A 17,386-nucleotide genomic window follows, 5' to 3' on the forward strand; every position below is an offset into this window, starting at 1 on the left:
AGACGACCCCTTAATCCTAATAGCTTCAAATCCGAGTAAAAATGTCCGAATGGCCACATTGGTATCTAAATATAGAAAATGTTCGAATGGCCACATTAGTATCTAAACTAAAGATGGCGATATTCTCTGATATCCCGTTCAGAGAATCCACTCTAGAGTAAAATCCACTTTATCCCCTTAACTTTTAAGAGTCGGGAAATAATATCTCCTCTTATATTTTGAAGAGATTTTTACATACTTATACACTATTGAAAATTTTATTACCCTCCCTACTCAAATTTCATTTTAATTACCTCCTATATACAAAGTTACCAATTATATACATTTTTAGGATTTAAGGATAATTAATCAATTCCTGCAATCACTCCCACTCCCTTCACTTTCCTCTCTCTGTATCTCGCTCCCCTCACGTTTCTCTCTCCACATCCCACCCCTCCCCCACGTAACTTGCACATGAGAGCAATAATTTCACCATTGATAGCTATTAAAAAGCTTTGAAACTTTGCATTCGAATTTGGGTTTTCAAAAAATATTACTTGTTTGAATTGGGTGTTGTTGCATACAATCTATGTCTATCTCTATCTCTCAATCCCTAATTCCAGTAATGTAAAGCAAAGGAAAAGAGCGCATTAATTTCACCATTGACGGCCATTAAGAAGGGTGATAATAGGCTAGATTTATGTAATTTGGCGATTGTTTATGCCCCAACTTAATTATGTTTCAATGTTATAATATAGTTAAATGATGAAAAATGGGCTCTAATTGTGAATGTCACACGTTGCAGGAGTGAGGAACTTGTATGAGGCCTTAAAGCTGTGATTGGAGCTACATTGAAGCAAGAAAAAAAAACCTAGGAGCTGAGTACGCGAGAAGATGAGAAAAAGAATAGTTAAAATGAAGGCCTGGACTAGCGCGTCCACTAGCACGACCGCGCTAGCCCAGATGGTCGAGGCAGAATGGTAGGGCATTAGCGCGGCCATTAGCGCGGCCCAGTTCCGGAATATTAATTTTCAGGGGTAAACTTGGAAGTCTGGGGGAAAAATTCACTTAACCTATAGAAGGTCAAGCTTGCCCAAGAGGAGATTATGCAGCTTTTGATAGCTTAGCGCAAGAAAAGGAGAGGCAAGAGGCAAGAAGGAGGATTCAACATCAAGTTCTTCCTTTCTTCCTTTTGTTTTTATGATTTGTGATGAATTTGATTATTGTTGTGATGAACACTAGTATGAGTAGCTAAATATTTAGTCTAAGGTTTGATGGAACCTATTGAAGGATGAACTTCTTGATTATGTTAATATAGTTTGCCATTTTAATCTCTATTTGTTCAACTACGTGCTTGTTGTAGTTAATTGACGGGATCCTCAATTAGCTGTGCCTATTTAACGTGCATAACTCGGGAGAGAGTGCATATTTAGGTAATTGTTGAACAACACCACTCCCAAAATATATGAGGGATCAATAATTGCGGGTTTAAAGGCGAGATTAGGGATAACGAAGTCTTGGGTGTAATCTAAAGTGAGTTGTAGTAAATAAGCCAACTAGCGTAACTCGGGAAAGTGCGTCTAGTAGATTATCATGATTACTCGGGAGAGATTTACGGTAGTAAGAGTGCCCAGGATTGATAGAGATGATTTGGTGATTCTATGTGAAGCATAACCGGAAGTGAGTCCATCAATAGGGGAAATCATAGCCTTAGAACCTTCTCTTAATAGTTTACAACTCAATTATAGTTATTTTTCAGTTGCTTATTTACATTCATTCGTAGTTAGTAGAAATACCCTCAATTATTATTTACAACGTTTGAGAAGTTGATTCTGTGGAATTTAGTAAGTCTAACGAGAAGTAATTGATAGGTTAATTTCTTGTGGGTTCGACTTTGGGCTAAATATTCAGATTATATTTGCAACATCTGCGTGTCCTTTATATAAGGCATAGTTGGGTGTGATCAAAGGGTAAACTGGATTTTACTCCTATTTTTGTTGATGTAGATTGTAGAAAGGAGTCACTATTCTTCTTCTAAATACACCCCTTCAAATTCTGCATTGACAACTAAGCCTATGAGTGCATGTCAGAAATCAGAAATCCTAATTTAGGTAAAATTGGGTAAATGATGATGTCTAAAGTCTGTTGGACACAGTTTCCTTGTTGATTTTAATTGGACTCGTGGAATCGGAATCCTTCCATTTCAGAAGGGGAATATTTTCTATGGATTTGGATCAGTACTATAAGTTCAAAAGGAATATCATTCTCGATCTTTCTCTTTTGCCTGTTTACTTTTTTCGTTGAGTTGTGGTAGAGGTGACAAATGCATGAATTGGTTTAACTTGAGCTGGCCAAAATAGATGAAATCAACAAAAGAGTCATGATCTAAAGCTGTTGGGTCATGATTCGGGTCATAACCAAACCCGTCCAATTACTAACTTAAGTTCTTCCAAATCTACATAATTCCCAATCTCAAAATTTGATTTTATTTGTTTTGGTGTATTACATTTGACTCGTCAGGTTATGCTATTTTGACTCGTTTCGGGCAAATAGTTTGATTGGTCATTTTAAGTTCAACTCGTTGGATAACATCAACGAATGATCATAACCCAATCCGTTTGAACTTGGACATGTTACTAAAAGTGGAATGCCTTTGTTACCTATAAGTTTTGGTTTCCACATTGATGACCCTATTTGTACACTGTTATTCATGATAAATACAAGCTTCTTGAGGCAAATAACTTTTGAATTCTTGATACAAAATCTTATACAATAGTTGAATTGTTAAAAGAAGAAACATATAGAAACTATTAACACACAAAGACTATCGAAATGGAGCTAAAGGGTTAGGACTATTGGGAGTTTTCGAGCTTCTAAGCTCTTTGCATACATGATCTAACATGCCCAAGAAATCTCTCACAATCACAAAAATCCGAAGAGGGTTGGATTCTTCTTTGCTCACATTTCCATGGAAGTATTCTGTGACTTCTCTAACACGTAATAGAACTCGATTCTCGTCTTCCTGCAATTCCCTTAGTTTCCTTTCTGCATAATTCAAGAATGCTGTCATTGAGTGCACAAAATTACCACCATTCTTTTCAACTGCAGGCAAGTCATTTGTTACTAGTGCTTTTATCTTGTTCATTCCTTCTGATAGATTTGAGACTGAACTTGCTATTACATCCAAGTCCATTGTGGCTGTTTTCTTGACATTGCATAGCTCAGTGCCTAGACCAGAAACAAGATCAAGACCCATCCTTTTGTAGTCTTCCTCTCTGTCTTGGATTGTTTTACTCTTGCGTTTCTGGTCTATCTTTCCCATTATGCTTTGGGATACTTTCAAGCCTTCTGATCGAATGATTTCTTGAACGACAAAATGAAGTAGTGTGGTTTTTCCATCAGTTCCTTTCACATCGGATAGTTTAAGTAATGCATCAAGTTTGAATGCTCTGGCTCCTCCTCTTATCGTCCCAATGTTCATCCTATTTCCAGTTTTCAACACTGCTTCTAGCAATTTTAAGAACAGTCGGCTTGATCTGAGTTCCTTGCAGGCTTCCTGAGATAGAAATTCTTTTACAAGTTTAGTCACTTTAAAATATGAAAGTGAGAAAATTTTCTTATTGTTTGGTGGTTACCTCTAGCATAGAGAATGACTTTTTGAGAAGATGAACATCATCATCAAATGTTTCGCGATAAAGCATGGCTTCAATTCTCAAGAATGCAAATGGAACCTTAAGCATTGCCATTACAAACTTCTCAGCTGACCCTAGTTCATTGATATCTCCTTTATAACTTGAGAGTTTGTCCTCTTCTTCTTTAGTAGGTACCATTTTAGCAAGAGCCTCCAGTTGTGGCAAACACAAACCATTTCCTGTTGTGAAACTTAAATCTTATAATTTTCATGTAGGAAATCAAAAGGGAGCTGAAAGTGAGAATCGCTTTACCTTTTATTAGTGCTTCACAAACTTGTTCAACAGCCACACCCAAAGCTTTGGATAGTATGCTTATGTTCTGTAGTCTTTTAGGATCAAGAACATGCTTGCTTGGAGATGGAGTTTTGCTTTTCCCTTCATCGGTCTTCATTGAATTGTGCAGATTGTAACCAAATAGTGACTCAATCATTTCCTCATCAAATCTGTTCCATGATAATAAATTTGTAAATGGATACAGTGGAGTTGGTGACAAACATGAGTAATAAATATTCTGAATCTTTACAAAGGAAAAAAGATGTAATCTTACTCGAACGAGCTTGGTCTCAGCTTGTCCCAAACAGTCTTGCGGTCTGATGCAGCTCTTACTTTGTCCCAGTGAAGTGGTTTCAATTTTGGGAGTGGACTTCCATCTTTGCCTACTGCCAAGTGTTGGAAAGGCAAACACGGTGGCGGAGGCGGGCCTTTTGAAGAATTAGTGCTACTTCCTTTTGCAAATGGAGGAGGACAAGGTGGGGGAGGAATTCGTCCTACAGGATTTAGAGGTGATTGTGACAAGTCATTTTCCGGAGTTTGGTTTGATCCTGAAGAAGAACCTGAATTTCCAGTGGATGCTTCAATATGCAATGGAGCATGACTTAGAACTTTAGCCTTCATTTTCACTGAAGAAGCTGTAGACCAACAAGGAGATTGTGATCGAAATGAAGAAAAAGGAGGCGGTGGAGGTGGAGGGGGTGGAGTTGGCAAATGTGTTGAGGAGGATGTAGAACAATGTGATACTTTTGATTCATCTTGAGGCATAAATTCTGAGGTATCAATAAGACTACTAGCTGAAACATTGGATAGTCTAGTACTAGATGAACGCGAATTACACAAAGAATGAAATAATTCATCATCTGATGAATGAGCTTCCTCAGGAACTATTTTGTTATCAGTGGAAGAGTTACAATCATCAATTTCACACTTCGCTGCATCAGCACTCTCATATATACACACAATTTCTCCAACACTTAAGCATTTATTATCATCATCAGGCTTTGACACTCTGATTTCCTGCTCTGATTCTGCTTTGTCACTCAGTGTACTGTTTGCTATATTTTCACTTGAGTAAATCTTTTCAGTTACAGAATTTTGTTTTAAGCAAATTGGTTCTGATGATTCTAGAGCAACTTCTAGTGAATCAAGGTAAAAGAGGTCAGGGCCTGGATCAGAACTTACCTTCTTAACTGAATTCTGAGAACTAGCATACCTTGATCTACATACACTTCCTGCTTCACTGCTGAATAGTGACACTGATCTTGTTGTTTTCTTTCTTTGTTTTCTGAACTTTTTGCAGCCAAAGAAAAGGGCAATTGCACACAATGCAGTTGAAATCCCAGCAGAAACAAGAACAGCTGCTAAAACTCTAGTACTGGTATTTTTTCTCCTTTTCTCCTTTATCCTAAGGCCAGCTGGGATAAAGGGATTGTGATGAGAGTGTCGATGAGAATGCCGATGAATCCGTGGGGCTGGAGCTGGAGCTTCAGGTGCAATTGAAGGTGATGGAGAAGGTGAAGGTGATGTTGAAAAATATGCAAAATCACCATTTCTTGAGTTGAAGTTCCTCAGTCCAAGTAAAGTTCTGAACTTTTCCACAATAAAGACTTGCTTTTCTCCAGAGATCTTCCCACTTTCACTTTCTTTCCCATCCCCATTTTTATCCAAATAATGTAGCTCTTTAAAACCATGAATACTAGTCAAGTACTTTGCAGCATTCAATGATACATCACCAAACAAAATGTGTGTACAGCAAAAAGATACAAGAATGAAAGTGATAATGAAGAGAAAGTGTAAAAGAATCCTAGAACCATGATAATGTCCCATGTTCTTGAATCCAAAATCATGAAACAAATCATCCAACTTTATACAATATAAATTCACCCCAACATCCTTTTTTTGTGTGTTTGATTAAATATGTACTAGTAAACCAAAGTTTTTATTTTAGAAAGACACAAGCAGCAACAGAAGAGAAGAATAGGAAGAAGAAGTCTTTATTGCTACTCCAAGGAACCCCTGAGTGTGGCAGTTGTAGGTGTACTGGACCTTCTTTATTTTCTTTCTTGTTTTTGTCCTTGTTTTCTCTTCTCTCTCCTCTCCCTCCATTAATTCTCCCTGCTGAATACTGTTAATAGTAAGCACATCACTTCTCTTTTGTACACTTATGTTCTTGTTTACCTTTTCAGTTTGTCTTTATATCTTTATCTAATTCTTTAGAATCTCTAGCTAAATAACCTAAGAAAATTATGATTCTTTTGTTGATCTGCATAATTCATTTAAGTATATATCCTTCTGCTAATTTGTTTCAGTCCAAGGATTTGAAAGTAGATTCATGTTGGAAATCTAGGCTTTTTTGGAGCTAAAAGTCATAGTTTTAATCTAAAATTATGGTAGGTCCCAATTGGTTGGACTTGCCTTACATCATAGGAAGGTGACAATTTATTATATGCAAGAAAGAGAACAGATATTGTCCATCACTTTCTCATGTGATCCTCTCACTCAGACACATTTTATGAAAATAAATTAGATATTTTTGTTGTTATGCAAGATTCAAGGGGAAAGTAGGATTCTGATGTTGCATTATTTTATAAAGATCTCAATTTCTCATGGCACAAAATAATAATTTTCAATTATATTAGTAATTTAGTAGAGCAAAACAACTACCAACCCCTATAGACATTAGTCACTTTGTGTTATAAAACCTTTTATAATTACTCCTTAGGGTTGTTTGGTTGGAAAGATGTTATCCCAGAATTAATTATTCCGGCATTAGTTATTCCATTTTTCCATAGAGATTAAAAAAACGCTACAATCCCGGAATAATTAATCTTGAGATTAATTATACTGTAATTTTCTCCTAATTAAATATGAAATAAACTCTTCTTAAATTTAATTCCGAGATTAATTATTCATTGTCCCTCGTGGGAAACGAGTCCTTAGAGATTTCCCTTGTTCGCTATTTCTACTCTGCTTGGCAATATTATTAAATCACAGCCGTCATACTTGACACTGTATTATCATAATGTTAGGACTTATACTTCTTTTGAAGTCAACTTATAGTTTTTCTGTCATGTGAAAGTTCTCTATATCCTTTTTAAACTACAAAAGAGGGAGAAATTAGTATATTTATTTATATTTTGATCCACAATATACATTCTCAATTTGCTTAATATACCATCTAAAAATTTAAATTATTCAAGAAAACATTTAAAATCATTTTTTTTCTTGTTTAGTTTCAGCATACACGTGTAAGCAAGATCAAATGAAGCTACATAAGTAATACAGAAAGTAAATAAAAACTAAAGTAAAACGAGTCTAAAGATTGTTTTATATGTATGAAAATATCATTCGAAGTGCAAGGCCAAAAGTCCTTTTCAAGGTATAGTTTTTTTTTTAAATGATTGAATTAATAAGAGGGGTATTGGTACTATTTCTAGGTTTGACAAGGTAAGCATTTAATATATGAATGCTAAAAAAATTGCTTCTTGTCTTCTGCCTAACCACATGGACTTGTGATAGAGAAAACCAAATGGCTTGTAACCGACAAACAGTGACATGGGCATATTGGTTATTGGCTTTACGTTGCCGCTATAAACGCAATGCCATATTGTATCTTACACTATAGCTAATTGCAGAAAGTTTCTTTTAATAAACTGAGATGAAAGCAGAGGGAATAAGGAATTGTTTAGCTGGATATATGTTCTTATTCTTGTGTGCTTAAGCAAGTTGTCTCTATCATGTTTGAATGGTTGGTTCAACCAATTTTTACCAAGCCTACCAAGACTCTATCTTATGATTTATGCCTTTCTTCTTTTTGTTTTTTCCTCTTTTTTCCCCTTTTGTAGTTTTAGGTGTTATTGTTTTTCCACCCTTTTTTGGTTGAGTAAGGAAAAAGGGAGTCTGAAAGTGTTGGTTTATGTTTAGTCAACAATAACATGTCAATTGGAAGAGTTGGTGTGGATGCTAGGAGGAAGCTTCCTCCTTTGATGTCACCCATGACATTAAGAGGAGGTAGTTTGATGTCACTAATGACATCAAGAGGAGGTCTTTACCTCTATAAATAGATGCACTCCTTCATTTGTAGAAACCATCCCAAAAATAATACAATACATTGTAGTGAGTAAAGAGTTAAGAGAGAAATTCTCTTAAGTGTAATTAGGAACTCTCCCCTTCCTTTGTTAATATTAAAAAGGCAGCTGTTCTCTGGTGGACGTAGGATTATTTTGATTCGAACTACGTTAAATCTTGTGTTCTTTCTTTTACGTTTCCACTAATAATTGGTATCAGAGCAACATGATTCTTTAACGATCCAAGGAGGAAGAACAAGCAAAGATGAGTTCTATTGAAATTGATAGATTCAGTGGACGCAACAACTTCAATATCTGGAAGATCCAGATGATGGCGTTACTGCGGAGGGAAAGTTCAATCCATGCTATTGACGGAAAGTATCCTAAGGATATATTAGCTCCCGACAAGGAGAAAATTGAAGGGGATGCATTGAGTGCAATCCAACTATCCCTTGCACCTAACGTGCTTTGTGAAGTGAGTACGGGTACCGAAGAGACGACCAAACAGTTATGGGAAAAGCTAGAAGGGCTATACCAAGACCGATCAGTGACAACAAGGATGTTGTTACAACGACGTCTTCACACATTTAAGATGGGGTCAGGTACTTCGTTACAAGATCATTTAGATGCGTTCAATAAACTTGTCATGGACTTACAGATTGCAGGAATTAAAAAGAAGGAGGAGACGCTTGCATGTGCTTTGCTATTTTCATTGACTTCAGGATATCGTGATATTGAGAATTCAATGATGTATAGCAAAGAGCCTATCAAGCTTGAGCAAATTAACTCTAGTGATGTGCGGAGGCACATTGAAGGAGATAGAGATGACCAGGCAAGTGGGCTCTTTGTGAGAGGCCGGACTAGCCAACAGGGAAAGAGCAAATCAAAGCACAGATCAAAGTCTCGTGTGAACAAGAAGAATACAGAGTGTTGGGGTTGTGGCAAGAAGGGGCACTTTGAACGAGATTGCCCAATGTCAAAGTCCAAGGAAAAGGCGAGTGCATCTACAGTTGAACAGGTACATAATTTTGATAATGATTATGTACTAACAACATCGTGTAATAATAATAGTAGTTATGAAAACAAATGGGTGTTAGACTCTGCTTGTACTCTGCATATGACGTTCCGAAAAGACTGGTTTAGCAGCTACGAGAAAAGTGGAGGAACCGTAGTAATGGGCAATAATGCAACTTGTGCAATAGTTGGCATTGGCTCAGTTCGGGTTCGCTGCCATGATGGAATCGTGAGGACTATTACACAAGTCCGTCATGTTCCTGATCTGAAGAAGAATTTGATCTCCTTGGGTACTCTGGATGAACAAGGCTACAGGTACATGAGCGAAGCAGGAACTATGAAGGTGACTAAAGGTTCTTTAGTCATGCTGAAAGGCAAGCTGGAGAACGGCCTTTACACATTGGCCGGAAGCACCATTGTTGGCTCTGCAAATGCATCTACAGTGCAGTTATCTAATGATGACAAGGCAAGACTATGGCACATGAGACTGGGTCATATGAGCGCACGTGGACTGGAGATGTTGAGCAATCGTAACCTTTTGGAAGGTGAGAAGATTAGCACACTTGACTTCTGTGAGCACTGCGTTCTAGGGAAGTAGAAGAAGGTCATCTTCAACACTGGCAAACACAAGACAAGAGGAGTGCTAGACTACATACATTCAGATTTATGGGGTCCCTCTAAACTTCCATCGAAGGGCAGAAAGAGGTATCTTCTCACTTTTATTGATGATTTCTCACGAAAGGTTTGGGTGCATTTTTTGAAGGCAAAAAGTGATGCTTTTGAAGCATTTAAAGAGTGGAAGATTTTGGTTGAAAATCAAATGGAGCGGAAAATCAAGTATCTTCGCACAGACAATGGCTTGGAGTTTTGCAATGAAGAGTTTAATGAATTCTGCAAGGTTCATGGGATCTCAAGACATAGGACTGTCAGGCATACCCCACAGCAGAATGGAGTTGCCGAGAGAATGAACAGAACTCTTCTTGAAAAGGCTCGTTGTATGCTCCTACAAGCCAAAATGTCCAAAGTATTTTGGGCTGAAGCAGTTCACACTGCTGCTCATATTGTCAATCGATCTCCAGCATCGGCAATTGACTTTAAGACTCCGAATGAGGTATGGTCAGGTGAACCCTCTAACTATTCATACTTACGAGTATTTGGGTGTCCAGCTTATTATCACGTTAATGAAGGAAAGCTTGAACCAAGGGCTAAGAAGGCCATATTCGTAGGGTATGTGGATGGAGTAAAAGGGTACAAACTTTGGTGTTTGTCTTTACTCAAATTTATAGTTAGTAGAGATGTCACCTTCGATGAATCCTCTATACTTGATCCCCGTAAAGTTTCCGTGGAGTTTTCAGGAAACAAGAACAACGAGCAGGTGGAGCTTCCGGTGGAGCTTGCCAAGGAAAAGGATCAAGAGACTCAGGTTAAAGATGAGTCAGAAGATGTAGGCGTTGAAGAACTTGCTGTCAATGAACCATACACAATTGCGAAGGGGAGGGAGAAGAGGCAGACACGAGAACCGGAACGCCTTATAGATCAAGCAAACTTGATTGCATATGCGTTCGTAGCTGCACAAGAAGAGATTAAGGATCTGGAGCCCTCCTCGTATATTGAAGCAACTTCTTGCAAGGATTCTGTACAATGGCGGTTAGCCATGACTGAAGAGATGGAGTCTCTTCACAAGAATCAGACATGGGTCTTAGTGAAAAGACAAAAGGGGAAGAGGACAGTTGGATGCAAGTGGGTCTACCGAAAGAAAGAGGGAATTCCTGAAGTGGAAGATGCTAGGTTCAAGGCGAGATTGGTTGCAAAAGGATTCAGTCAGAAGGAGGGAATTGACTACAATGAGATTTTCTCTCCAGTCGTGAAGCATAGCTCAATTCGCGTGCTACTAGCATTGGTTGCCCAATTTGACTTGGAGCTTCAACAGCTTGATGTCAAAACTGCTTTCTTACACGGTGATCTAGAAGAGACAATCTATATGGATCAGCCTGAAGGTTTCCTAGCTGAGGGAAAAGAAGATCACGTATGCCAACTAAAGAAGTCTTTGTATGGTTTGAAGCAATCCCCTAGACAGTGCTACAAGAGGTTTGATTCATTCATGACTACACATGAATTCTCATGGAGTGCATTTGATAGCTGTGTGTATCACAAGAAGATGTCTGGTAACTCAATGATTTATTTATTGTTGTTTGTTGATGATATGCTTATTGCTGCTAACAACATTACAGAGGTAAATGTTTCGAAGAAACTGTTGAGTAAGGAATTTGACATGAAGGATTTAGGAGCTGCAAAGAAAATCCTTGGTATGGAGATTTCAAGAGAAGACGGTGTTGTACATCTTTCTCAGAAGAGGTATATTGAAAGGGTTCTCAAGAGATTCAATATGCATACGTGCAAGCCTGTAAGTACACCATTAGCTCCTCATTTTAAACTTTCAGAGTTACAAATGCCTCAGTCCGAGGATGAGGTGGAGCATATGTCAAAGATTCCTTATGCCAGTGCAGTTGGTAGCATTATGTATGCTATGGTATGCACACGTCCAGATATTGCTCAATCTGTAAGTGTGGTAAGTAGATACATGTCCAGCCCAGGAAAGAGGCATTGGGAAGCTGTCAAGTGGATATTGAGATATCTCAAAGGAGCTTCTGGTGTTGGTCTGACCTTTCGAAAAAGTGGTGGAGGTATTTCAATTCTCGGTTATGTAGATTCTGACTATGCAGGAGATTTTGACAGAAGAAAGTCCACAATTGGATACATCTTTACCCTCGTTGGCAGTGTCGTTAGTTGGAAGTCGACTCTGCAGTCGATTGTCGCTTTGTCTACGACAGAAGCAGAATACATGGCAGCAGCGGAGGCGGTAAAGGAAGCTATCTGGTTGAAAAGTTTAGTAGCGGAATTGAGTTTGGTTCAGCTGGAATCAACTCTTAGATGTGATAGTCAGAGTGCTATTCATCTAATGAAAAATCAGAGATTTCATGAGCGCACTAAACACATTGATGTCAGATTTCATTTTATTCGAGATGTTGTTGAAGAGGGAACTATCAAGGTCGTGAAGGTTATCACAGACGATAATGCTGCAGATATGTTGACCAAGATAGTCCCACTCGCTAAGTTTGCACACTGCAAGGACTTGGCGGGGGTGTGCATCAACTGATGCAACTCCGAAGAGAACAGTTGTTAGGTGGAGGTGGTATGTTCAACAATGGTTTGATTCTTCTTGTTTCTTACAACGGGGTTGCCCAGTAAGCTTAGAAGTTTTGGCCAGAGTTGTTCACACGCACGCTCGAAACGCAAACCAAGGTGGAGATTGAAGGTGTTGGTTTATGTTTAGTCAACAATGACATGCCAATTGGAAGAGTTGGTGGAAAGAGTTGGTGTGGATGCTAGGAGGAAGCTTCCTCCTTTGATGTCACCCATGACATCAAGAGGAGGTAGTTTGATGTCACCAATGACATCAAGAGGAGGTCTTTACCTCTATAAATAGATGCACTCCTTCATTTGTAGAAACCATCCCAAAAATAATACAACACATTGTAGTGAGTAGAGAGTTAAGAGAGAAATTCTCTTAAGTGTAATTGGGAACTCTCCCCTTCCTTTGTTAATATTAAAAAGGCAACTGTTCTCTGGTGGACGTAGGATTATTTTGATCCGAATTGTTTCTTTTACGTTTCCGCTATCGGTCATTATTCTCATTTAGGCATCAGAGAGTCAACACCGCATTTTTTGATTAACTATCTCCAATATATTTCAATGAGTGGGTGGGTTGTAATTTGACAACTAATTTTTTTTAATCAACTAGTTAGGTTTGACTTTTGTGTTTAGATTTAGGAATCAACAGTCTTTTTTGGGGGAAAACTTACTTGTACTTACATCAAATCACATTACTTTATAATGTTTAAGTAATAAATTGAGTTAATTACATATAATGATCAACTATTATTCATAATTAAGGTACATATGAAACATACATGTCATGTGTGTGATAATTGCCATTTAAGTAAAAATTAAGGGGTGTTCTCTTAATTGTCTGATCCAATTTACTAAGAGGAGAACCATATTACAGCAATAAGATTTATTTAGGTTAGTGCACCAGGTCTTGGGAAGAAGGGGAAAATAAAATGAAAGTGGATGCAAAATAGTGGTCAAACTATTGGCAAATAGCCAAATACTGTGTATCCTTCAAAGTTAATAGTAGTTGTCTGACATTGACACAATAAATGGCAATAGCTGGTACATCCAAGTCTCCGTCCTTCGATTGGGCTTTGGCAAGGTTTCCCATAGCACCAGCAACTTTTCCATTATCCAATGGACTGAATTTGGGTCAAGTAGTGGTGTTGTCGGTCGGTTCGATAATTTTGAAAGATTCTAATCGGAATTTTATTTATTTATTATAAATAAATATCTTTTAAAAAAATTACTATCTCCTATAGCTACCTTTTAATTTTTATACAAAAATATTTATTTATGTCCACTTTCTACCTTTAAGCCATTAAATACGTTGTGTATTATTTTTCTCTCTCCCTCTCTCTTCCCTCTCTCCTCCTTTCTATTTCCTCTTTCTTCTCTGTTTCCCCCGATTTTTTTCTTCCCTGTTTTTAGAAACCCTAGCCGGGGCTATGTTCCGTCAATGACATATTCGGTCAGCGACCACTTCCCCCTTCCTTGTTGTGTCACCCCTAACCCTCTCCTCCGGCCGGCGATACCTTCTTTTTTTTCTGAAGTGATGATCACATTAGAAAACCATTTGGTTTCCAAACGTGACGATCTACAATAGTTGAAGTTGAAAAACTCTAAGATCCAACATCTTTCACACCATTTTGAATGAAAAGTAGAGAAGTGATTTTTTTGCTTAACTACTCGTTATTCAAAATTCACGGTTCAACTAATTCAAATTCATTATACAAGATTCTAACAAGAATATTTCGACAAGGTGAAGGAATGCGAAAATAAAACGGCAAAAGAAAAAAAAAAAGAAGTAGCTGCTTTGCCTTGAAGAGTCTATTACCTTTTTTTTCATTGTATTTCAATGTATCTCGTTGTATTTCATTGTATTCACTGTCTTTTTTTTAATTGTATATCAATGTATCTCGCTGTATTCCATGAATATATTCATATGTTTTTGTGATTAATATAATTTATGTATTCAAATGTATCTGCAGTATGTATTCACATATTTTGCACTATAGATGACCTGATATACTTCATGTATTCAATGTATATTAATGTATTTAACTGTATTCAATGTAATTATATAATTTCAACATATAAATTATTTATAAAGATACCACTAAAAAATATTTTAGTAAAGATACCACTAAAAAAAGAAAGAATGGATTGAATCTCTGAAGATTACTCTGTTTTTGGGGTATTTTTCGGTTGAGAATCTTTTTTAGAATTGGAAATACAAATTTCGTGTGTTATAATTGAGTTTGTTGAGTTATATTAGGAGTCCATCACGTTAATTGATTCATTTACCCTTTTTAAACAGCCGAAGGCCTTTTTTCTCGCAAATTCCGTTACTGTATTCACGAATACAGCTCGCAAATACAGTTGAATACATTCTCTGCTTAGCTGAATTTCCTTATTTTCTGCCGAGTTTTGCTATTGTATTCATGAATACAGTAGCAAAAATACATCGAATACAGTCTATAACAACTGAAAATATAGCTATAAGAAGTAATTTAGTGAATGGTAGATATAGCAAGCTAATAATCACTAAAACATAGTGGTTTCTAAAAAAAATTCATTTTAGTTTGGTATTTTCAGTTTGGTTTCTGAAAAGGACATCTTACAGAAATGTTCAAAATAAGCCCAAATCTACTAACCTCTAGTCATTTATCACAAACTAACTAAAATTAGCCAAGTGCATACAAAAATTAAGAAAATTCATATAAATAAGGACTCTTTTCCTCCGAGAATCACGGGCAAAGATCTCTTTCCATATTTTTAAGCGTGATCAACAACATTAGATGTAAGATGAAAAGAAAATTCCATATATAAAGTAGCAAACAAGGTGATAAAATACAAAGAAAAAGAATATATATAACATTCCAAAAATCTAAGCAAAAAGGGACCTTCTACAATGCGTATGGTTAAAATTTATTGAATATATATAGATGAATTAATATACAAAATTTGAGAAAGATTGGAGGTGATTTGGACTAGTTTTGAGTCAAAATTCCTAATTGAAACCGAGTTTAAAATGTCTCTACGATATATGAATCAAATATGTATCTCACATACATGTATACATGGATATACAGGAGATACACAAGAGATACATATTTAATACACAAAAGATATACATAAGATACACATATCATCTTCTTCCATGTTCATCTTGCGTACTTAGAATTTGGCTCAAGTTTCAATTCAACCCACCAAAAAGCTCCATCAAATTGTCCCAAAATTGAGATTCACACTTCTTAAGATGTACCCAATCTATTTCAAAAACATTTACTCGAAATAAATTCCAATTTCGAAAACCCAAAATTTTGAATTCAAGCTTAAGCAAGCTTCAATGTTGTCCCTGAAATTTTCAGTTTAATCCTTCGACCCAATCTAACAAACTAACATTTATTAGTGATTCCTAAATCGAATTAGGGTGCTCGTTTCTCTGACTTTCAATTTAAAGAAATTAAAATATTACTAAAGTCAAGTGTCTCAAAAAGTTTGAAATGCCTTTATGTTTGAGCAAAATAAACATGTGTTATAAAATGATATTTGAGCTATTTTTAGTAGATATTTTATTTTGTACTAGTTTGGATTGAAATTGTTTATGGATTGACAGTTTGTGTAGCTTTCTCTTCTGAAAATGCTTTTTATATCAAATGGTTTTGTTTCTCCTCTTTTGTTTTGATTTGTATGGTCGAATAATTTTGATGTTACTCTTTAAAATTACATTCTATCAATCAAATTTAAAATAAATAAAACTTGTAATCATCATCCACGAAAATAATTTTTCAGATTTAATAATACAATCAAGCAAAAAACTGATAATATAATCAAGTTATTTTAAACTAAAAAAACCTGCATGACCCAAATAAGTTATCCGGACCGGAAATCTGACCAGTGATTTGCTCAGTCTTGAACCATCCTCTAATATGGTCGATAATTTACGATCCAACATCAATTCAGAGCCTTTCAGTTGCATTAGCTTTTTTTCCTTGTTAAATTATTTTATTTTATTTTTGTGTGTATTTCGCTCCAAGATTTATGGAAATTTTCCTTCTATAATTTCAATTTCTTTCATATCAACGCCTTTTCCTTCCAATTTGGAAAAATATCTATTTTGGTTGATGCTACATTTGGAAGGAGAAGAAAACACTGCTGAAAAGGCGTAAATTCGAGAGAAAAACCGCAAAAGAATACACTTAAAAATTATAGTAAAAGATAATTTATTTTGACTTGGAGGAGCAAAACGCGACAACTAATTTGAAACTGTTATAAATAATATTTTAAAGACAAGAGGGGTTGCTCTGATGGTAAGCAACCCCCACTTCCAACCGAGAGGTTGTGAGTTCGAGTCTCTCCAAAAGCAAGGTGGGAAGTTCTTGGAGGGAAGGATGTCGGGGGTCTATTTGGAAACAGTCTCTCTATCCGAGGGTAGGGGTAAGGTCTGCGTACACACTACCCTCCCCAGACCCCATTAAGTGGGATTATACTGGGTTGTTGTTGTTGTTGTTGTTATAAATAATATTTCATTTATTGTGAACGCCTATATTTTAGAAAGATTTTAGGGTTTGTTACTTGGTTGCTAAGTTACTTTTTCCCTATAAATATAGGGGTTCTATTCGATTGTAAATGATCACAAATTAATAAGAATTCTCCCCCTCTCTCTCTACTTTTCTCTGCAATACTCTTATTCTTCTTTTATTATTTTATAACATGTTATCAGCACGAGGCTCTAACCAATTGAGTAGAGGGCGGTTGTTTTAATTTGTAGATATACTATTAATTAGTTATCTAATGTTTGAGAAATTAATCCACCGACAGAAAGAAGATATAGGAATTTGTGTGAGGCTCATGCGTGAATGCATTGATATTCATATAATAGGCATCTGCTTTAGTCACATGGCTTTGGGATACATGCACGTTGCTCAACTTCCTTAAGGAATAAATTCTAGATTTAAGCTAAGTATTTTACCTTATTTTTCTCTTTTAAATTGTTGAAATTCTATAATATTTGATTTTAAATACAAACAAAGACAATAAAAATTGATTATAACTTTAATAGAGTTTGCAAGAAAATATAACCACCCGAAGTGGTAAAATTTCTATGCTTTGCCATGATCAAATTCATGTATGATTGTGGGCAAAAAGTGGAAACTCATCCCATTGAATTTGTTTCATTCTCAT

At 36.3% G+C, this 17,386-nt stretch overlaps 1 protein-coding gene across 1 annotated transcript; it reads right to left on the reverse strand.

Moving 5' to 3' along the window:
• Positions 1-2,721: 2,721 nt before the first annotated feature.
• Positions 2,722-5,994, reverse strand: LOC104218226 (formin-like protein 11). Its single transcript, XM_009768671.2, has 4 exons — positions 4,219-5,994; positions 3,924-4,114; positions 3,615-3,850; positions 2,722-3,535 (listed from the first exon to the last, which is right to left on the reverse strand). Exons 1-4 carry the CDS (start codon positions 5,769-5,771, stop codon positions 2,804-2,806), a joined length of 2,712 nt encoding a protein of 903 aa, XP_009766973.1. The 5' UTR covers positions 5,772-5,994; the 3' UTR covers positions 2,722-2,803.
• Between the last annotated feature and the right edge of the window lie 11,392 nt (positions 5,995-17,386).

The sequence above is a fragment of the Nicotiana sylvestris genome, chromosome 1 (assembly GCF_000393655.2).
Source record: "Nicotiana sylvestris chromosome 1, ASM39365v2, whole genome shotgun sequence".
NCBI classification, from domain to species: Eukaryota; Viridiplantae; Streptophyta; class Magnoliopsida; order Solanales; family Solanaceae; genus Nicotiana; species Nicotiana sylvestris.